The sequence below is a fragment of the Labeo rohita genome, chromosome 11 (assembly GCF_022985175.1).
Source record: "Labeo rohita strain BAU-BD-2019 chromosome 11, IGBB_LRoh.1.0, whole genome shotgun sequence".
NCBI classification, from domain to species: Eukaryota; Metazoa; Chordata; class Actinopteri; order Cypriniformes; family Cyprinidae; genus Labeo; species Labeo rohita.
Window position 1 is genome coordinate 3,680,233 of NC_066879.1, and position 14,812 is coordinate 3,695,044.

Consider the following 14,812-nt stretch of genomic DNA (forward strand, 5'->3'; position numbering starts at 1 on the left):
TAAAATGATAATACAGTTGGTCTAATTCATGAGAATGAAGTGACTGACTGATTTATTTTATACTTAATATTCATTTTTAGTTTCTCTATTGTTTTTTTTTCTGAATTTTAACCTGTATAATCTGTTTAATCTTCCCTATTATTAAATAACAATTTTTCTATTGATTTTTCTGTTGTCTATTGCCTTATCTTCCTTATTCTATTTAGTTTTTATTTATTTTAAATTGATTTTATTTATTTTAAATTTGAGATTGTAAAAGTGTTTTTAGACCAATCTAACTATATTATAATAATAAAATATAGAAAATAAAATTGCATTAGTTATGCAAACACTCATGTAAACATATTTAACAAAATCACTAATTTTAATGTATATTTGATCTAAAAAATGCATAGGAGACTTTAAATAAATTATATATATATATATATATATATTTTTTTTTTTTTTTTTTTTTTACAGACCCCCAAACTTTTGTATATATATAATTCACTATGTCAGTTTTCACATTTTCAATCATGTTGATAAAGCACAAAAAAAGTTGTTTGCACAAAAGCACTGCTTCCAGTTATACTCCTACTTTTTTAATCACACAGCAAACATGACATTTACAGTGCTGAACGTTACTGTAGTTGAGCAGATGCATTATTTGAACTTTAGCTGTGCACCTCCTACCTACTCAGATGAGGAAAATGTCTTTGATGAAGTTTCAAATCCTTCTTATAGCATAACTATTGACTGACAGGTGAACAGACGGTGATGCATTGTTGTCCAGTACACAACAGAATAGATTTGCGATCATAATGCAATGTGCACATATTCTCTGAACATGAATTAAATAACATAATTACATCAGAAAACTGCTGACACCTGTAATTACTGCTGTCTGCTTGAGATCAGATAACAAGGACGTCAGTACCTCTCATCAGTCAGCATCTATAGCATGCAGGAATCTACCTCATTGGCAGATGTCTTCGAAGAACACCACAAAACGCAACCCATTCAATAGTGTGAAAGTTGGCAGCGGATAACCGTCAGATCAATAAATAAAGACTGGGAGAGTCCATCTTGCTGCTTTCGAACACAACCAAACCCCTCTATCGCAGCCAGATGGCGCTCTTTCCCCCTTCCTCCCTCATAATGGCGAAGGAAGAGGAAAGCAACAAAGAGGCATCACTCATCCCTTCTCCCATGTGCCAGACAGAAACGCAAACAAATGGGCTCGCTGCTGACCTGTGAAGCTACTGTTCATTTCAGGAACCTCATCATCATCCTCAGTCTCTGTAGGCACTATTCCAGCATTTTGCATCTCATTGTAGGACTTGGTGCGGCGTGGGGTTGACTGCTGGGAACCAGGAAGGCTGTCTTGCAGAGCATCGCCAGTAATCACTTTCCCACTAGGGGGCTGGCTGGGCGGCTTGGGTGTTCCATAATAGTTACCTAGGCAACAAGAGGATATTACCAGCATTCAGAACAGGAGGGTTAAAGGAAATGCAAGACGTGATGATGTGGGGTTTTGAAAATGCTCTATTATCAAAATCACTGCTTGTCTTCATGAAGTTTATGCCAGGGAGATAATGGTATCAGTGTTGTCTGGACAATCAGGCAGTATTGTTTAAGGCCAATGGACAGAAAGAAAAGCACTCCACATCATTAAATGAGAGGAATGCATTTAGAATTCGGCCACGCCGGGCAGACTGATAAACCTTAATATTAATTAAGTGATTCATTTTGACAAAACACAACATCAGGATGGAGTAAAACTAAAGTTGTTAAGATTTTAACTAATAACAAAAGTCTCATTTAATGGGCGATGTGTGCCCGGTCTACCAAAATATTCACACTTATATAGAGTGAGATCCAAAAGTCTGAGACCGCATTGAAAATCTCAGATTAGAAATCTATTTTGAATGTTTTTTTTAATGTGAAAATAAATAAAATGTATACACCAGTTAAAGTTTTTTAAAGCCTGCATTTATTTGATCCGAAGTACAGTAAAATTTTTAAATATTTTTACTATTTAAAATAAATGTTTTCTATTTGAATATATTTTAAAATGTAATTTATTCCTGCGCTTTCAACGCTGAATTTTTAGCATCATTGCTCCAGTCTTCATTGTCACATGATCCTTCAGAAATCATTCTAATATGCTGATTTGCTGCTCAAAAAACATTTATTATTTTTATTATGTTAAAAAAAAGTTTAGTAGATTTGAGTTGAGTAGAGCTGAGTTTTCTTTTTTGTTCAGGTTTGTTTGATTAATAGAACGTTCAGAAAAACAGCATTTATCTGAAATAGAAATCTTTTGCAACATTATAAATGTCTTTATCATCACTTTTGATCAGTTAACCATCCTTGCTAAATAAAAGTATTAATTTCTGTAATTAATTCTAAGCTTTTGAATGGTATAGTGTATAATGTTACAAAAGGTTTTTTATTTCAGATAAATGCTGAACTTTTTTTTTTTTTTTTTTTTTGTATTTATCAAAGAATCCTGAAAAAAATGTACTCAACTGTTATTGATGTTTCTTGAACAGCAAATCAGCATATCAGAATGATTTCTGAAGGATCATGTGACACTGAAGACTGGAGTAATGATGCTGAAAATTCAGCTTTGCATCACAGGAATAAATTACATTTTAAAATATAACTAAATAGAAAGCAGTTATTTTAAATAGTAAAAATATTTCAGAATTTGTATGTTTTTGCTGTACTTTGGATCAAATAAATGCAGGCTTGGTGAGCAGAAGAGACCTCTTTTAAAAAAACATTAAAAATCTTACTGTTCAAAAACTTTTGACTGGTAGTGTATATAAATTATAATGCAATTAGATGATAAATATGCAAATAAAAAAGTTTAATTATAAGAAAGTTTGAGAAATAAAAAAAAGTAAAACAAAAGTTGCAATGTAAAATATACAACAATTTTTATTTTATTGCTAGGTAAATTTATGACAGATCATTTGAAAATATGCGATTAAAATCTATTTTTAAATAAATGAATAATGTTTTCGAAAAAAAAATGTAAAATAAAACCTATGAGGTTAAATAGACAACTATTAGGTTTTTGCACTATTTCTGGGTCACTAAAAAAATAAGGAAATTTGATCATGTAACTGTGTACAAAAGGTCAGATTTTCACCAGATTTACCATCCCATAATCCACAGCTATTGTGAGCTGACCCTGATCTAAGAGCACTGCCTTAGTTTATCATAACTAAACCTTTATATCATTTAGCATGAGTTACAAAAGCCAAATCCCAAGTTATGCAATGGATAAAAGAGACTACTGCATGTATTTATATGAGAAAAGCTTTATAGTTTGATGTTTGTCTGCATGGAGAAAAAAAAAAACTGTGTGTATATCAGGGGCATTTTATCTGAGGAGGGAGACAGTGCCTCCTCAAAATATTGGATGAGAAAAAAAATACAACATTAAAAAGCATATAAATAATTCTTTTTTTAAAGAAACATTGTCTAACAGCAAAACCAGCAGGTTTATAACGGACCACCTAAAGCGTGCCGTGAGTTTGTTGGGGGGTAATTAAGAATGAATGTGGAAAAGTCACGTGAGAAGAGGCAACGCCTCCATCGTGATGGACATGACTGGTTATGATCAGCTGTAATTGGTTCATGTGGTAAATCCTGCTTTTTGTGTTTGTGTGCATTTCACATTCACGAATCAGTCTGAATGAACAATATAATGGTGTTAACTGGAGGACGAATTTAAAAAAGTAAGTAAACAACTTTTACCATTATATATAACCAATTTAAAATTGTATGAAAACATGAGTTTTTAATGAGTATTTCTACTTGTTAAAAATATAGTTTTAATTTTTTGGTTTTACCATTGTAAAACATAAAGGCTAATCAAAAACATGTGTTTTTAAACTGTTGTGGTTTACCTTCGTAAGATCCGATCTCCAACAGTGTCCCACTCTGTTCAAGCTTCAGAAACTCATCCACTGACAAAAAATTATAATCTACTCCTGGCACCTCTCCGTCACGAGGGGGGCGGGTCGTACCTGTAACAAGCAAAAAAGGAAAAAGAACCCGTAAGACACTGACAACATCAAACTGCTAATTTATGCTTAAAACCACATATAAACCATGTCTATGATTACCACCTACATCAGGGCCAACAACAACCACATGCTACAGTCTGCAGGCTCCTGGACGCCAATCGCTGGGTGTGAAATCAGCGTGAGAGAGCTTTGCACAGCTAAAAGTGAAGATGTTGTAACACCTTGATGATAATTGGTTGTAGGAGAGCAAAGTGTGGCTCCAACCCCCACTGTATTGCTCTAACTACATATTAGATTAAAGCAGCTTTAGGGATCAAAGAGTCCATACGGCTGCTTTGCCTCCTCTATCACATTCCCTTACACCCCATTAAGGCCTTGTATTAAAATCCATCTCAGGTGATACAATCACAAATGGTCAGTACAAAATACAGGTGTAAATAGGGTTCAAATACAAGCCAGACAACAATAAAGACAGGCTACTAAGCTGTCAATCAACCACGCACTTAAAGGGACAGTTCACCCAAAAATGAAAATTCTGTTATTCCTTATGTCATTCCAAACCTGTAAGACCTTCGTTCATCTTCGGAACACAAATTAAGATATTTCCAATGAAATCCAACAGCTTTCTGACCCTGCATAGACAACAACGCAGCTGTTCAAGGCCCAGAAAGGTAGTAAGGACATTGATAAAATAGTCCATGTGACATCAGTGGTTCAACCGTTTTTGTGCACAAAAATAACGACCTTATTTTACAAGTCTTCAACAACATATTTCCTTTTGTCTTTTCTTTCTCCACTGTATTCACATGAACTCTGACAACCCAAGAGCATGTTTATTAGACACCGTGATCAATCATAATATCATCCACACACACGACGCTCGTACAGATGTGAAGCACATTTGCCCCTTGCGCTGTACCCGTAATCAATATCTCAGCTGTCATAAATCACATCTTATCACCACAACCGTATTCATTTGCATTTGGACACTGGGGTCTTCTGCAGCTATACGCGATGCTGAAGGTTAAGACGGTGGCCTGGCAGTCACCGCGTGTCTCAAACGCTCGTCCTGCCGCGTGCTGTATCTCCCCATCACTTGATGGAGCTGATGAATAGCTGATATAAATAGCACTCCGCGATGGGAGATGCTCTTTGGCAGCCATCTTAGTGACACTGGTGATAAATCAAAGATGTGATGATAACTCAGTTTTCTCAACAACCTCAAAATGTAATATTCTCTTTGGTTTACAGACCCTCTCGGCAGCGACTGGTGTAAAACACAAACCCCAAAATGGATGCTTTGCAAAGCTTGTGTCACTTTTAGTAGAACTCAGGTCTTTTTAGTTGATTCGTTCTGATGTAAACATCTGTGACTTGTGTTTTTGTTAAGCTTGTGGTTTATAGGAGCACAAATTCTAAGATGATTCTTGGTTTCTCAAAAACAGACAACTATGAAAGCCTGTTTCTGCCACTGAATAAAAAATTTAAAGAAGGTAATTGCAACTTTTTAATCACACAATTCTGACTTTTTTCTCACAATTGTAAATTTACATCTTATATAAACTTGCCATTCTGACTTTTTTCTCATCGTTATATTTTTCTTATTATTCTGACTTTATAACACGCAAATTGCAAGATATAAAAAAAGTCAGAATTGCGAGATATAATCTCAATATAAACGCAAGTCTGAGAACATATCAGTCTTATTTGCCCTCAAAATTGGACTTTGTAACTCGCAAAAGGTCAGAATTGCAAGAGAAAAAGTCAGAATTGCGAGTTCATATCGCACAATTCTAACTTTATAACTCGCAATTCTGACTTTATAACTTGCAATTGCAAGTTTATATCACACAACTCTAAGAAAAAAAGTCAGAATTGTGAGGTGAAAAGTTGGAATTGGACTCAAAATTGGACTTTGCAAGTTTATATCTCACAATTCTGGGAAAAAGTCAGAATTGTGAGTTCATGTCACGCAATTCTGACTTTATAACTCACAATTGTAAGTTTATATCACACAATTCTGACTATAACCTGCAATTGCTAGTTTTTAATCACGCAATTCTAAGAAAAAAGTCAGAATTGTGAGATGAAAAGTCAGAATTGCGAGAGAAAAAATTAGAATTGTACTCAAAATTGGACTTTATAACTCGCAATCGCAAGTTTATATCTCACAATTCTGGGAAAAAGTCAGAATTGTAAGTTCACATCTCGCAATTCTGACTTTATAACTCACAATTGTAAGTTTATATCATGCAATTCTGACTTTTATAACTTGCAACTGATTTTTTATCATGCGATTCTAAGAAAAAAGTCAGAATTGTGAGATTAAAAAAATCTGAATTGCGAGAGAAAAAGTTAGAATTGCAAGTTCATATCACGCAATTCTAACTTTATAACTCGCAATTGCTTTGTTTATATTTTACAATCCCAAGAAAAAGTCAGAACTGAAATCTCGCAATTCTAAGACAAAAAGTCAGAATTGTAAGATAAAAAGTCGAAATAACCTTTTTTTCTATGGAAACAGGCTTTCATAGAAAACAGCCACTATCTGATAGAAATTTAGGCTACATTTACACGACAGCAATGTAGTCAACGCAAAAGTTTTTCCCTTGCGTTTTTAAAAAGTTTCCTGTATACATGACAACATTTTCAAAACGATTCGCATTTACATATATCCGCAAAAGCTGCCAAAATCTTTGTATTACGAATGCCAGGCCAGTAGTTGGTGCACTGTTTGTTTCTCGCTTGCCTTTAAAACTGACACGTATGCGCAAGTCTACATACCTAATGCGTACTACGCACGCGCATGACATCACCGTTTTTTCCTGTATTGGGTGTTTACATGGAAACGTTAACGGTGGCATTTTCAAAAACGTGCACTTTGAAGCCCGTTTGAAAAATTATGCGTTTTCAGTTCCCAAAACGCCATTGTCGTGTCAACAGGCAAAATGCATAAAAAAATGCATCACCCCGCCCCTCTCCTGCATTTTTTGTGTATTCAGTGATGCGTTATCATCTAATACGAAACAAATCCAACTGCGTCCTCAGTGTTTCTGAAGTTGGGATAAAATGAAGACTCTTATTTTCACGTTTACATCCAACTACAAAACACCTGCACTGCTTACAACACACTGTTGTCACTACAGCGGCTCGAGTGTGGAGAAAGTGGCAGCTTACAACTGGCTGAGGGTGGAAATTTGCAATTAAGGAACAGTCCGTCAGCGGTCGTGGGCGGGGCCTGTGCAGTATGACATCATATTGCTCAGAAAATCAAAACGGCTTGATAATTGAGACTGTTTAGGTTTTTGGGGGAATAAAAACAGGAGTGAATGGATTGTTATCATTGTAGGGTGGTTGTGTCCACACACTGCTAAGACATATTTATATGCGAACACAACGTAAAAGTGAATTTTGCATCCAATGTCCCCTTTAATGCTGCCATTGATCAAATGTTGAATATCTTGTCCAAATATATACCCTCAACTTGGGCCAAATGGCTCTATATGCCTTGGAAACAACACTACAATACAGTCCATTCTCTTCCACTGACAAACACATGATCCTGCTACTGCACATACTGTTGGTCGAGTCAGAAGTTGACAACTCGGGCCGCTCAAACAAAAGAGCAATGTTTTGAAAGCAATACAGAGACGTGAATATCACTGTTAGCTTTAAACACTCAAGAAGCATCACACATCACCTTTATACAATGACTCAATGAATGAACTTGATAGATGATACATTAGAAATATCATCTCAGCAAGGGAATCATGCAATAATACACCCTAGTGCCACTCCTATGAACAATTAATAGAAAACAAAGCACTCGTGTGCATTGATAGTATATACACTTTACACAACATGCACACATGTGGACCAATGTCACTACTGCAAGTAGAAAAATATATCCACAAAAATATAAATAGCATGACTGTCACATGATGATATATTTTCTTGTTGCTAGGGACAACCCTTGAAGGATGCAATCCCCGAGAGCCTCATCTCTCATTTCTGAGGGGATCAAACCATTTTATATCACATCACACACTATGACACACAGTGAAGATCAGGTGCAAAACAACAGCATCAAAAATGAACACTGCAAAGGTAATTGTCTTTGTTTTTCCAGTCAAGTACCTTTATGAACTTTTATATCAGGCATGCAATAGACTTTCTAGTCTATGAGAGCATTTGCTAAATTTGCTTAATAGGAACTTTGAGTCACTGATGCATATGCAAACCATCTAATTCAAATTATTTAATTGTAATATTTTTATTTAATTAATTTAACTTTTAATTTAATTTTTATTTATTTATTTATTTATTTATTTATTTAACACATAAGATATTTTGAAGAATCTTGGTGACCAAACATCTGGTTATCACTGACTTCCACTGTGTGAAAAATACACAAAACTAAAAACCTCCTTATTTTTCCCCAAATGTTCAGCATTTTTATTTTTTTGGGTGAACTATCCCTTTAACTTTGTACATCTCCCTGCATTCCTCCATGTTCCTGACAATATACACTTTTCTGCATAATTTGAGTTCAAGATTTCCAACACCAGACAATGAATAAAATCAGTAATTTTGTCTTCAGTAAATCTGACAAATCCGCACACACAGCTTTTTCTGTCAAATATAAACACCATCAATTCGACACTCTGTTTGGTACAACAGTTCCATGGCTTTTCTACAACTTTTTCAGTAATTTGTGAAAAATAGACAAGGACTTTTCATTTTGATTTAGATCTATTGGCTAACAAATCATTCTAATAAAACTGACAAATTTGTTGAAAAAAAAAAAAAAAGAACAACTGACTTACAAATTAAACAACTTTCTCTATATTATATGATAAAAAATATTACGTTATGTTAGATTTTTAAAGCAAGACTACCAAAATGTACACTACTGTTCAAAGGTTTGGGTTTAGTTCATTTGTTGAAAACAAGTTGAAAACAAATGTGCTACTTAATATTGTTGTGGAAACCATAATATTTTTTCAGGATTATTTGATGAATAGAAACTGTGATTATTTGTAACAGAAATCCTCTTTTAACATTATAAATGTCTTAATTGTCACTTTTAAAATTAATTTAAATTTTAAATTAATTAAAAAAAAAACCTTTCCAAAGACTTTTCAACTGTCTGTGATTTTTAGAAATGTCCATGATTTTCCCTCAACGATTTGTATTCATTTCCATGACTTAAAAAACACAGCGTAAAATTCCTTGATATTTACAGCTTTCCCATGACCGTTCATGAATTCTGAATGGCCTTAATTATCCCTGAGTGTGCACGTGACATACAGGCACACTGTATTTAGCACAATACAGTGCACTTCACTCCACAGACATTTTTTAAGAAGTCACCTTAATCAGTTTTGATTCTGCTGTTTGTATACTTATGCTAGACCACTGAAAGCTCACCAGGCACCCAAGTGCTAAATGAACCAAAGGTGAGGAGCAGTGACAACAAACATCACAATCTGCAGCTGTTCGATCCCGGCCTACACACACTCATCAGTTGTGGGTCAGTGACTGCGAACAGAAGGGGTTACTGTCGCCAAATGGCATGATCCAGGGCCCAAAAGAGAAACAATTACCTAATGGGGGTTTACAACCCTCTGCTAAATGATAACCCCCTCACTGACACACATGCTGGAGCTGCTACCACATTGGCTAGTTGCTTTACTTCCAAGCAGTAAAGTGTATGTGCGGCTGGAGACATTCTCTCTCCGGAAAAGAACAGTGGTGCTTCACAATGAATCAGCATCAGGAGTTCCCACAATGCAGCTTGGGAACATGCAACATGTGCACGCATACGCACACAAACACACACTCAAATACAACTTTAAACTATATTTTTATTATTATATAAAGTGGACAGTGTTTTTAAATGGAAGTCATTTTTATGGAAGTCCGTTTCCACCACTAAACAAAACTGAAAAAAAAAGAGATTTTAACCTCTTTTATTTTCTCAATTGTGAGTTTACATCTTGTAGTTCTGACTTTTTTCTGAGAACATATCAGTCTTTTTTCCCCCCTCAAAATTGTACTTTATAACTTGTAATTGCCTTAAAAAGTCGCAATAACCTTTTTTATTTTTTATTCAGTGAAGGAAAAAGGGGTTCCATACATTTTTCATCTTAAAGTAAAAAAATTGTAATTGTGACTTTATATATCACAATTTTATTGAAGCTTGTTTCTGAAACAGGATAAAAAATTAAATAAAATAATTGTGCTTTTTTAATCTCACAACAACATAGTTTTCTGCAATTTACACAAAAGTTTACATCTCGTAACTCTGAATTATTTGTCAGAAATAAATAAGGTACACTCAAAATTTCGAGACACACAATGCGAATTACATCTTGCAGTTCTTGACTTTTTCTCAGAACTGCGAGATGTTTATCATTTGTAATCGCGAAATATAAACTTGCAATTCTAAGAGAAAAAAGTCGAAATAGTAAGATATAAATTTGCAATTGTGAGATAAAAATCAGAATTGTGGAAAAAAAATGCATTTTATTTCATGGCAGAAACAAAAAAACAACTGTGAGATGTCAGTGGAAAAAAAAAGTCAAAATCGTGAAATATAAACTTAGAATTGAGAGACGTAAATCTGAAAATTGCAGGAAAAAATAATTATAAATGTTACCTTGCAATGCTAGGTTTAAGTCTGAAATTGTGAGATAAAAGTTGCAATTATGAGTTAACAAGAACTGTGAAAAAACAAAAAAACAAGTAGAAATAACTTAATTTTTTTGTTTTGTGGCAGAAACAAAAAACAACTCCGTGATGTAAACTCAGAATTCTGAGGAAAAAAAGTCAGAATTGCTAAATATAAACTTTGCAAGACATTAATCCAAAAATTGCAAGAAAAATAATTATGAGTTTATACCTAGCAATGTTGGGTTTATGTTTGGAATTGTGAGATAAAGTTGCAGTTGCAAAAATAAAAAAAATAAATAAATAAATAACCTCATTATTTTTATTTCGCGGCAGAAACAAAAAACAACTGCGTGATGTAAACTCAGATTTCTGTGGAAAAAAAAAAATTAAATTGTGAAATATAAACTTAGAATTGTGAGATGTAAATCTGAAAATTGCAATAAAAAATAAATAAATTTACATCTCGAAATGCTGGGTTTATATCTAGAATTGTGAGATAAAAAGTTTTAATTATGAGATAAAAAGTCAGAAAAAAAAAAAAAACGCAATAACCTCATTTCTTTTACTTCGTGGCAGAAACAAAAAACAACCGAGTGATTCTAAGAGAAAAGTCAAAATTGTGAAATATAAACTTGTGAAATTGCAAGAAAAAAAATGATTCTGAGTATACATCTCGCAATGCTGAGTTCATATCTGGAATTGTGAGACAAAAAGTCACAATTACCTTTCCATTTCCACAACTGCCATCTTATTTTTCACAATGTGCAATGTTTTGCATCTGTTTCTTGTATATGAAACTTATATATATACATATTTGAGAATATGTACATCACAAAACCATTTTAAAATGTCCAAAATGTCCAAATTCCGAATGTCTTACATTGACCTTTGTTTTTACTCAGAGGTGGAAATGGGCTTCTATACTTTTCAACAATCTCCTTCCCAGGAGGGAAGTCTTAAATATCCATCAGATTTCACATTTTTCACATGCTTTCCTCAAAGAGATGGATTGTAACCCATCTTCAAAAGGGTCATTTCATGGAAAACAGGATTTTCCCTGCTCTTTTGATAAAAAAGACCTCAACAGACTAGAAAGATTTACTTTCACGACACAAAGACCATTTATGGAAACGAAGTTGCAAAAACAGGTCATTCTGTAATCGTCACAGTTTTGATGCAACAGCTATGAGGGCATTAACATATTACCGCCCACATTTACACATCAACAGCTATTCAGTATTCAACAACATGGCATGTCCTGATGAATGACAGTGTGAACTACACCAGTAGTTTTCATATGCAAAAAAGTTAGCCAATCACAACAAAGGTCATTTACATTTAGATGTCTTACATCAAGGTAGAGGCACTTAAAACAGCCTGTTTAATTCTAAAGGTCACAGAGAGGGTGTAAAATGGTTTTGCAAAATAAAATATAGACTTTGGTGCATTATCACAGAAACGTGTAGATAAAATGCTTCACTGTGGTTTGATAAATGTGAATTTTTCTCTGTGAAAAGACATGCAGTCTCTTCTTGTCCTAGGTGTAGTCAAGGTCTGGCAGGTCTGGCTGAGATGTTGACATGCAGTCTGATTCTGGATCAGTCTGTCAGGCATTAATCCCCTTTAGACTCCATGTAGCTTAAACCTGGCTGAGCTGTTGACTCAGCTTATGACTGATTCTGGATCTGTCTGTCAGGTTGAATGGCATTTCTTTCTCCCACCTGTGAGCTAGCATCAGTCCGTCCTCTCTACAGGAGGAAATCTGGAATAAATACTGCTTCCTGCATACGGATTCAAAGGAATAGGTGGCTTCCCGAATGCATAATTTAAATAATCTCTTTAAATATTAAAGGGATAGTTCACCCAAAAATGAAAATTCTGTTAATTAAATCACCCTCATGTCGTTCCAAACCTGTAAGACCTTCGTTCAAGATATTTCTATTCCCAGAAAGACCCAAAAAGGTAGCAAGGATATTCATAAAATAGTCCATGTGACGTTAGTGGTTCAACCACAATGTTATGAAGCTATGTGAATACGTTTTGTGTGCAAAGAAAACAAACACAGCGACCAAACTCTATCATCAGATCACAGAGTCAGTGAGTTGAACAGGTTCAGTCTGTTTTGTGAACGAATCATTCAGACCGTTTCTGTGAACTGGATCAAATGTTTCATTGATTAATTGAACACACTAAAATAAGTCATTGAAAATCCTGTTCGGTTTGTTATACGAGTACAAAAGACATAGCGCACAATTGTTCGGAACCAATGTTTCATGATGTAAAAGCACAATCACGTTCTTAAAATTCCATCTTAAGCATTCCATGGAAGAACCAAAGTCATACGGATTTGGAACGACATGACTTGAGTGAGTAAATCGTGGCAGAATTTTAATTTTGGGGGTGATTTAATCCTTTAAGTGAACATGTAGTTAAGGACAAGGACAGGATCTGAAAGCTGTGAACGGAATTGAAATGAGTGCAGTGATTTGGCAGCGAAAACAGAGGCTCATTCATTCTTAATGAACGACTGGTCCCTATTTTAAGGCACTGCTCCTCGAGTGTCTCAAATGAGAGATTTCTATGCCCCAAAAAGTCATAAATAACTATATAATTCATTCCAGGATGTGGCAGATTGCTATAAGAGGTAAAATTACAATTCAAACTTTCCATGCCAGGTCTGTCTTATTTTCCACAAAATGGAGCCTGATCTCTCTACACATCTTTGCATGTGACATAAATACATGCAGCGGGTAAAAAATAGCTGCATTGTGAAGTGCTAAGCCAGCAAGGAACCTGAAAGCACCAAAGGCAGACACATTTAACATCACACGTTCTAAAATACATCAGAAAAACAACAATGCCATGTGCACATCCAGCACACAAACGGCCTCTAAAAATAGCCGTGTCTGATAAATCAGTTTATTTTTGTGGCTGAGGTTCCAGGATCACTGCAGCAACAAGCTTTGTGTTCCTGAAGCCCCTAGTTGAGGTTTCTCATATGACCTACATTCAAACTTCATCACAGGAGGTCATACAGGACATGAATATCAACAAATTAAGAGAGAATTTTCATTTTTGGTGAACACATTTTGGTTTTCCAAAGCATTGTTTGGCAAGACCTGTTCATAAGTACAATAGAACTGCTATTTTGAAGTCAGAAGAAAAGTTCTGCTCAGTCAAGCTTCTACTTTCTTTGAACATCTAAGCATCAAGCTTCACTGACTCACATGACAGTTTCCTGGGAAAACAAAGCTTACTTCACACCTACATTTTGCGCCATCCGCTGGAACGCCACAGTCTCGTGAACACATGTACAACAGTTAGCGGAAGCCAGAGATTACAGTTTCATAAAGTTTTAAATATGGATATTTTTCTTACACAAACGCATCGATTCGCTTCAGAAGGCCTTTATTACTCCCCAGAGCCATGTGGACAGAGCTGGGTAGATTACTTACAAATTGTAATTACATGAAAAAATGGTCAGCAATGTAATCCATTAATTACTTTTAGATTACAATGTTTATCACATTGATATAAACAGGATAATCTTATACCATAATGATGTAAAAATACAAAGAGTGAAAAAATGCATTCCTTTCATTGTAATTAATAACTTTAAGTGCATTAAACATTATATTACATCACTGTAAAGCCCTTACTTAGATTAGTTATCTTTACTTAGTTACTATACTTACTAGGTTTTATTAAGTTACAGCTACTTTCAAGGCAAATAAAACAATTTACTTACTGCTTTGAGTAATGTTTACTTAAATTTTTTTTTTTTTTATTAAAATTTTTTTTTTTATTATAAAATGTTACTTTTTTACTTGGAACTTTTTATATTACTATAGTTTTCTTTCTATTGATGCAGCAATGCAACATGAAATCAGAGTTATTTGATTTCAAGGAAAGAAAAGTAATAAATAGGTTGCTTTTAGAAGGTGACCTATATTCTAATTAAATCATTAGGTTGTATATTTTTCATGTTGATTAATGATCTTTTACAATTTCACTGTTTTTTTATAAACACCATAAGAAGCTTTTAACTGGGTTGATACAATCTTTTAATATTTAGGGTGATGTGCGTGAATCACAACAATGGTAACACCTCAATT

The 14,812-nt window shown here is 34.4% G+C and overlaps 1 protein-coding gene across 1 annotated transcript in view; it reads right to left on the bottom strand.

Annotated features, from left to right (window-relative positions):
* Positions 1-14,812, bottom strand: part of magi1b (membrane associated guanylate kinase, WW and PDZ domain containing 1b) — a 181,387-nt gene that overhangs the window by 60,369 nt on the left and 106,206 nt on the right. Inside the window, 2 exon segments of the mRNA XM_051122511.1 lie at positions 1,231-1,437; positions 3,903-4,022. Coding sequence (XP_050978468.1) covers positions 1,231-1,437; positions 3,903-4,022 — 327 coding nt within the window.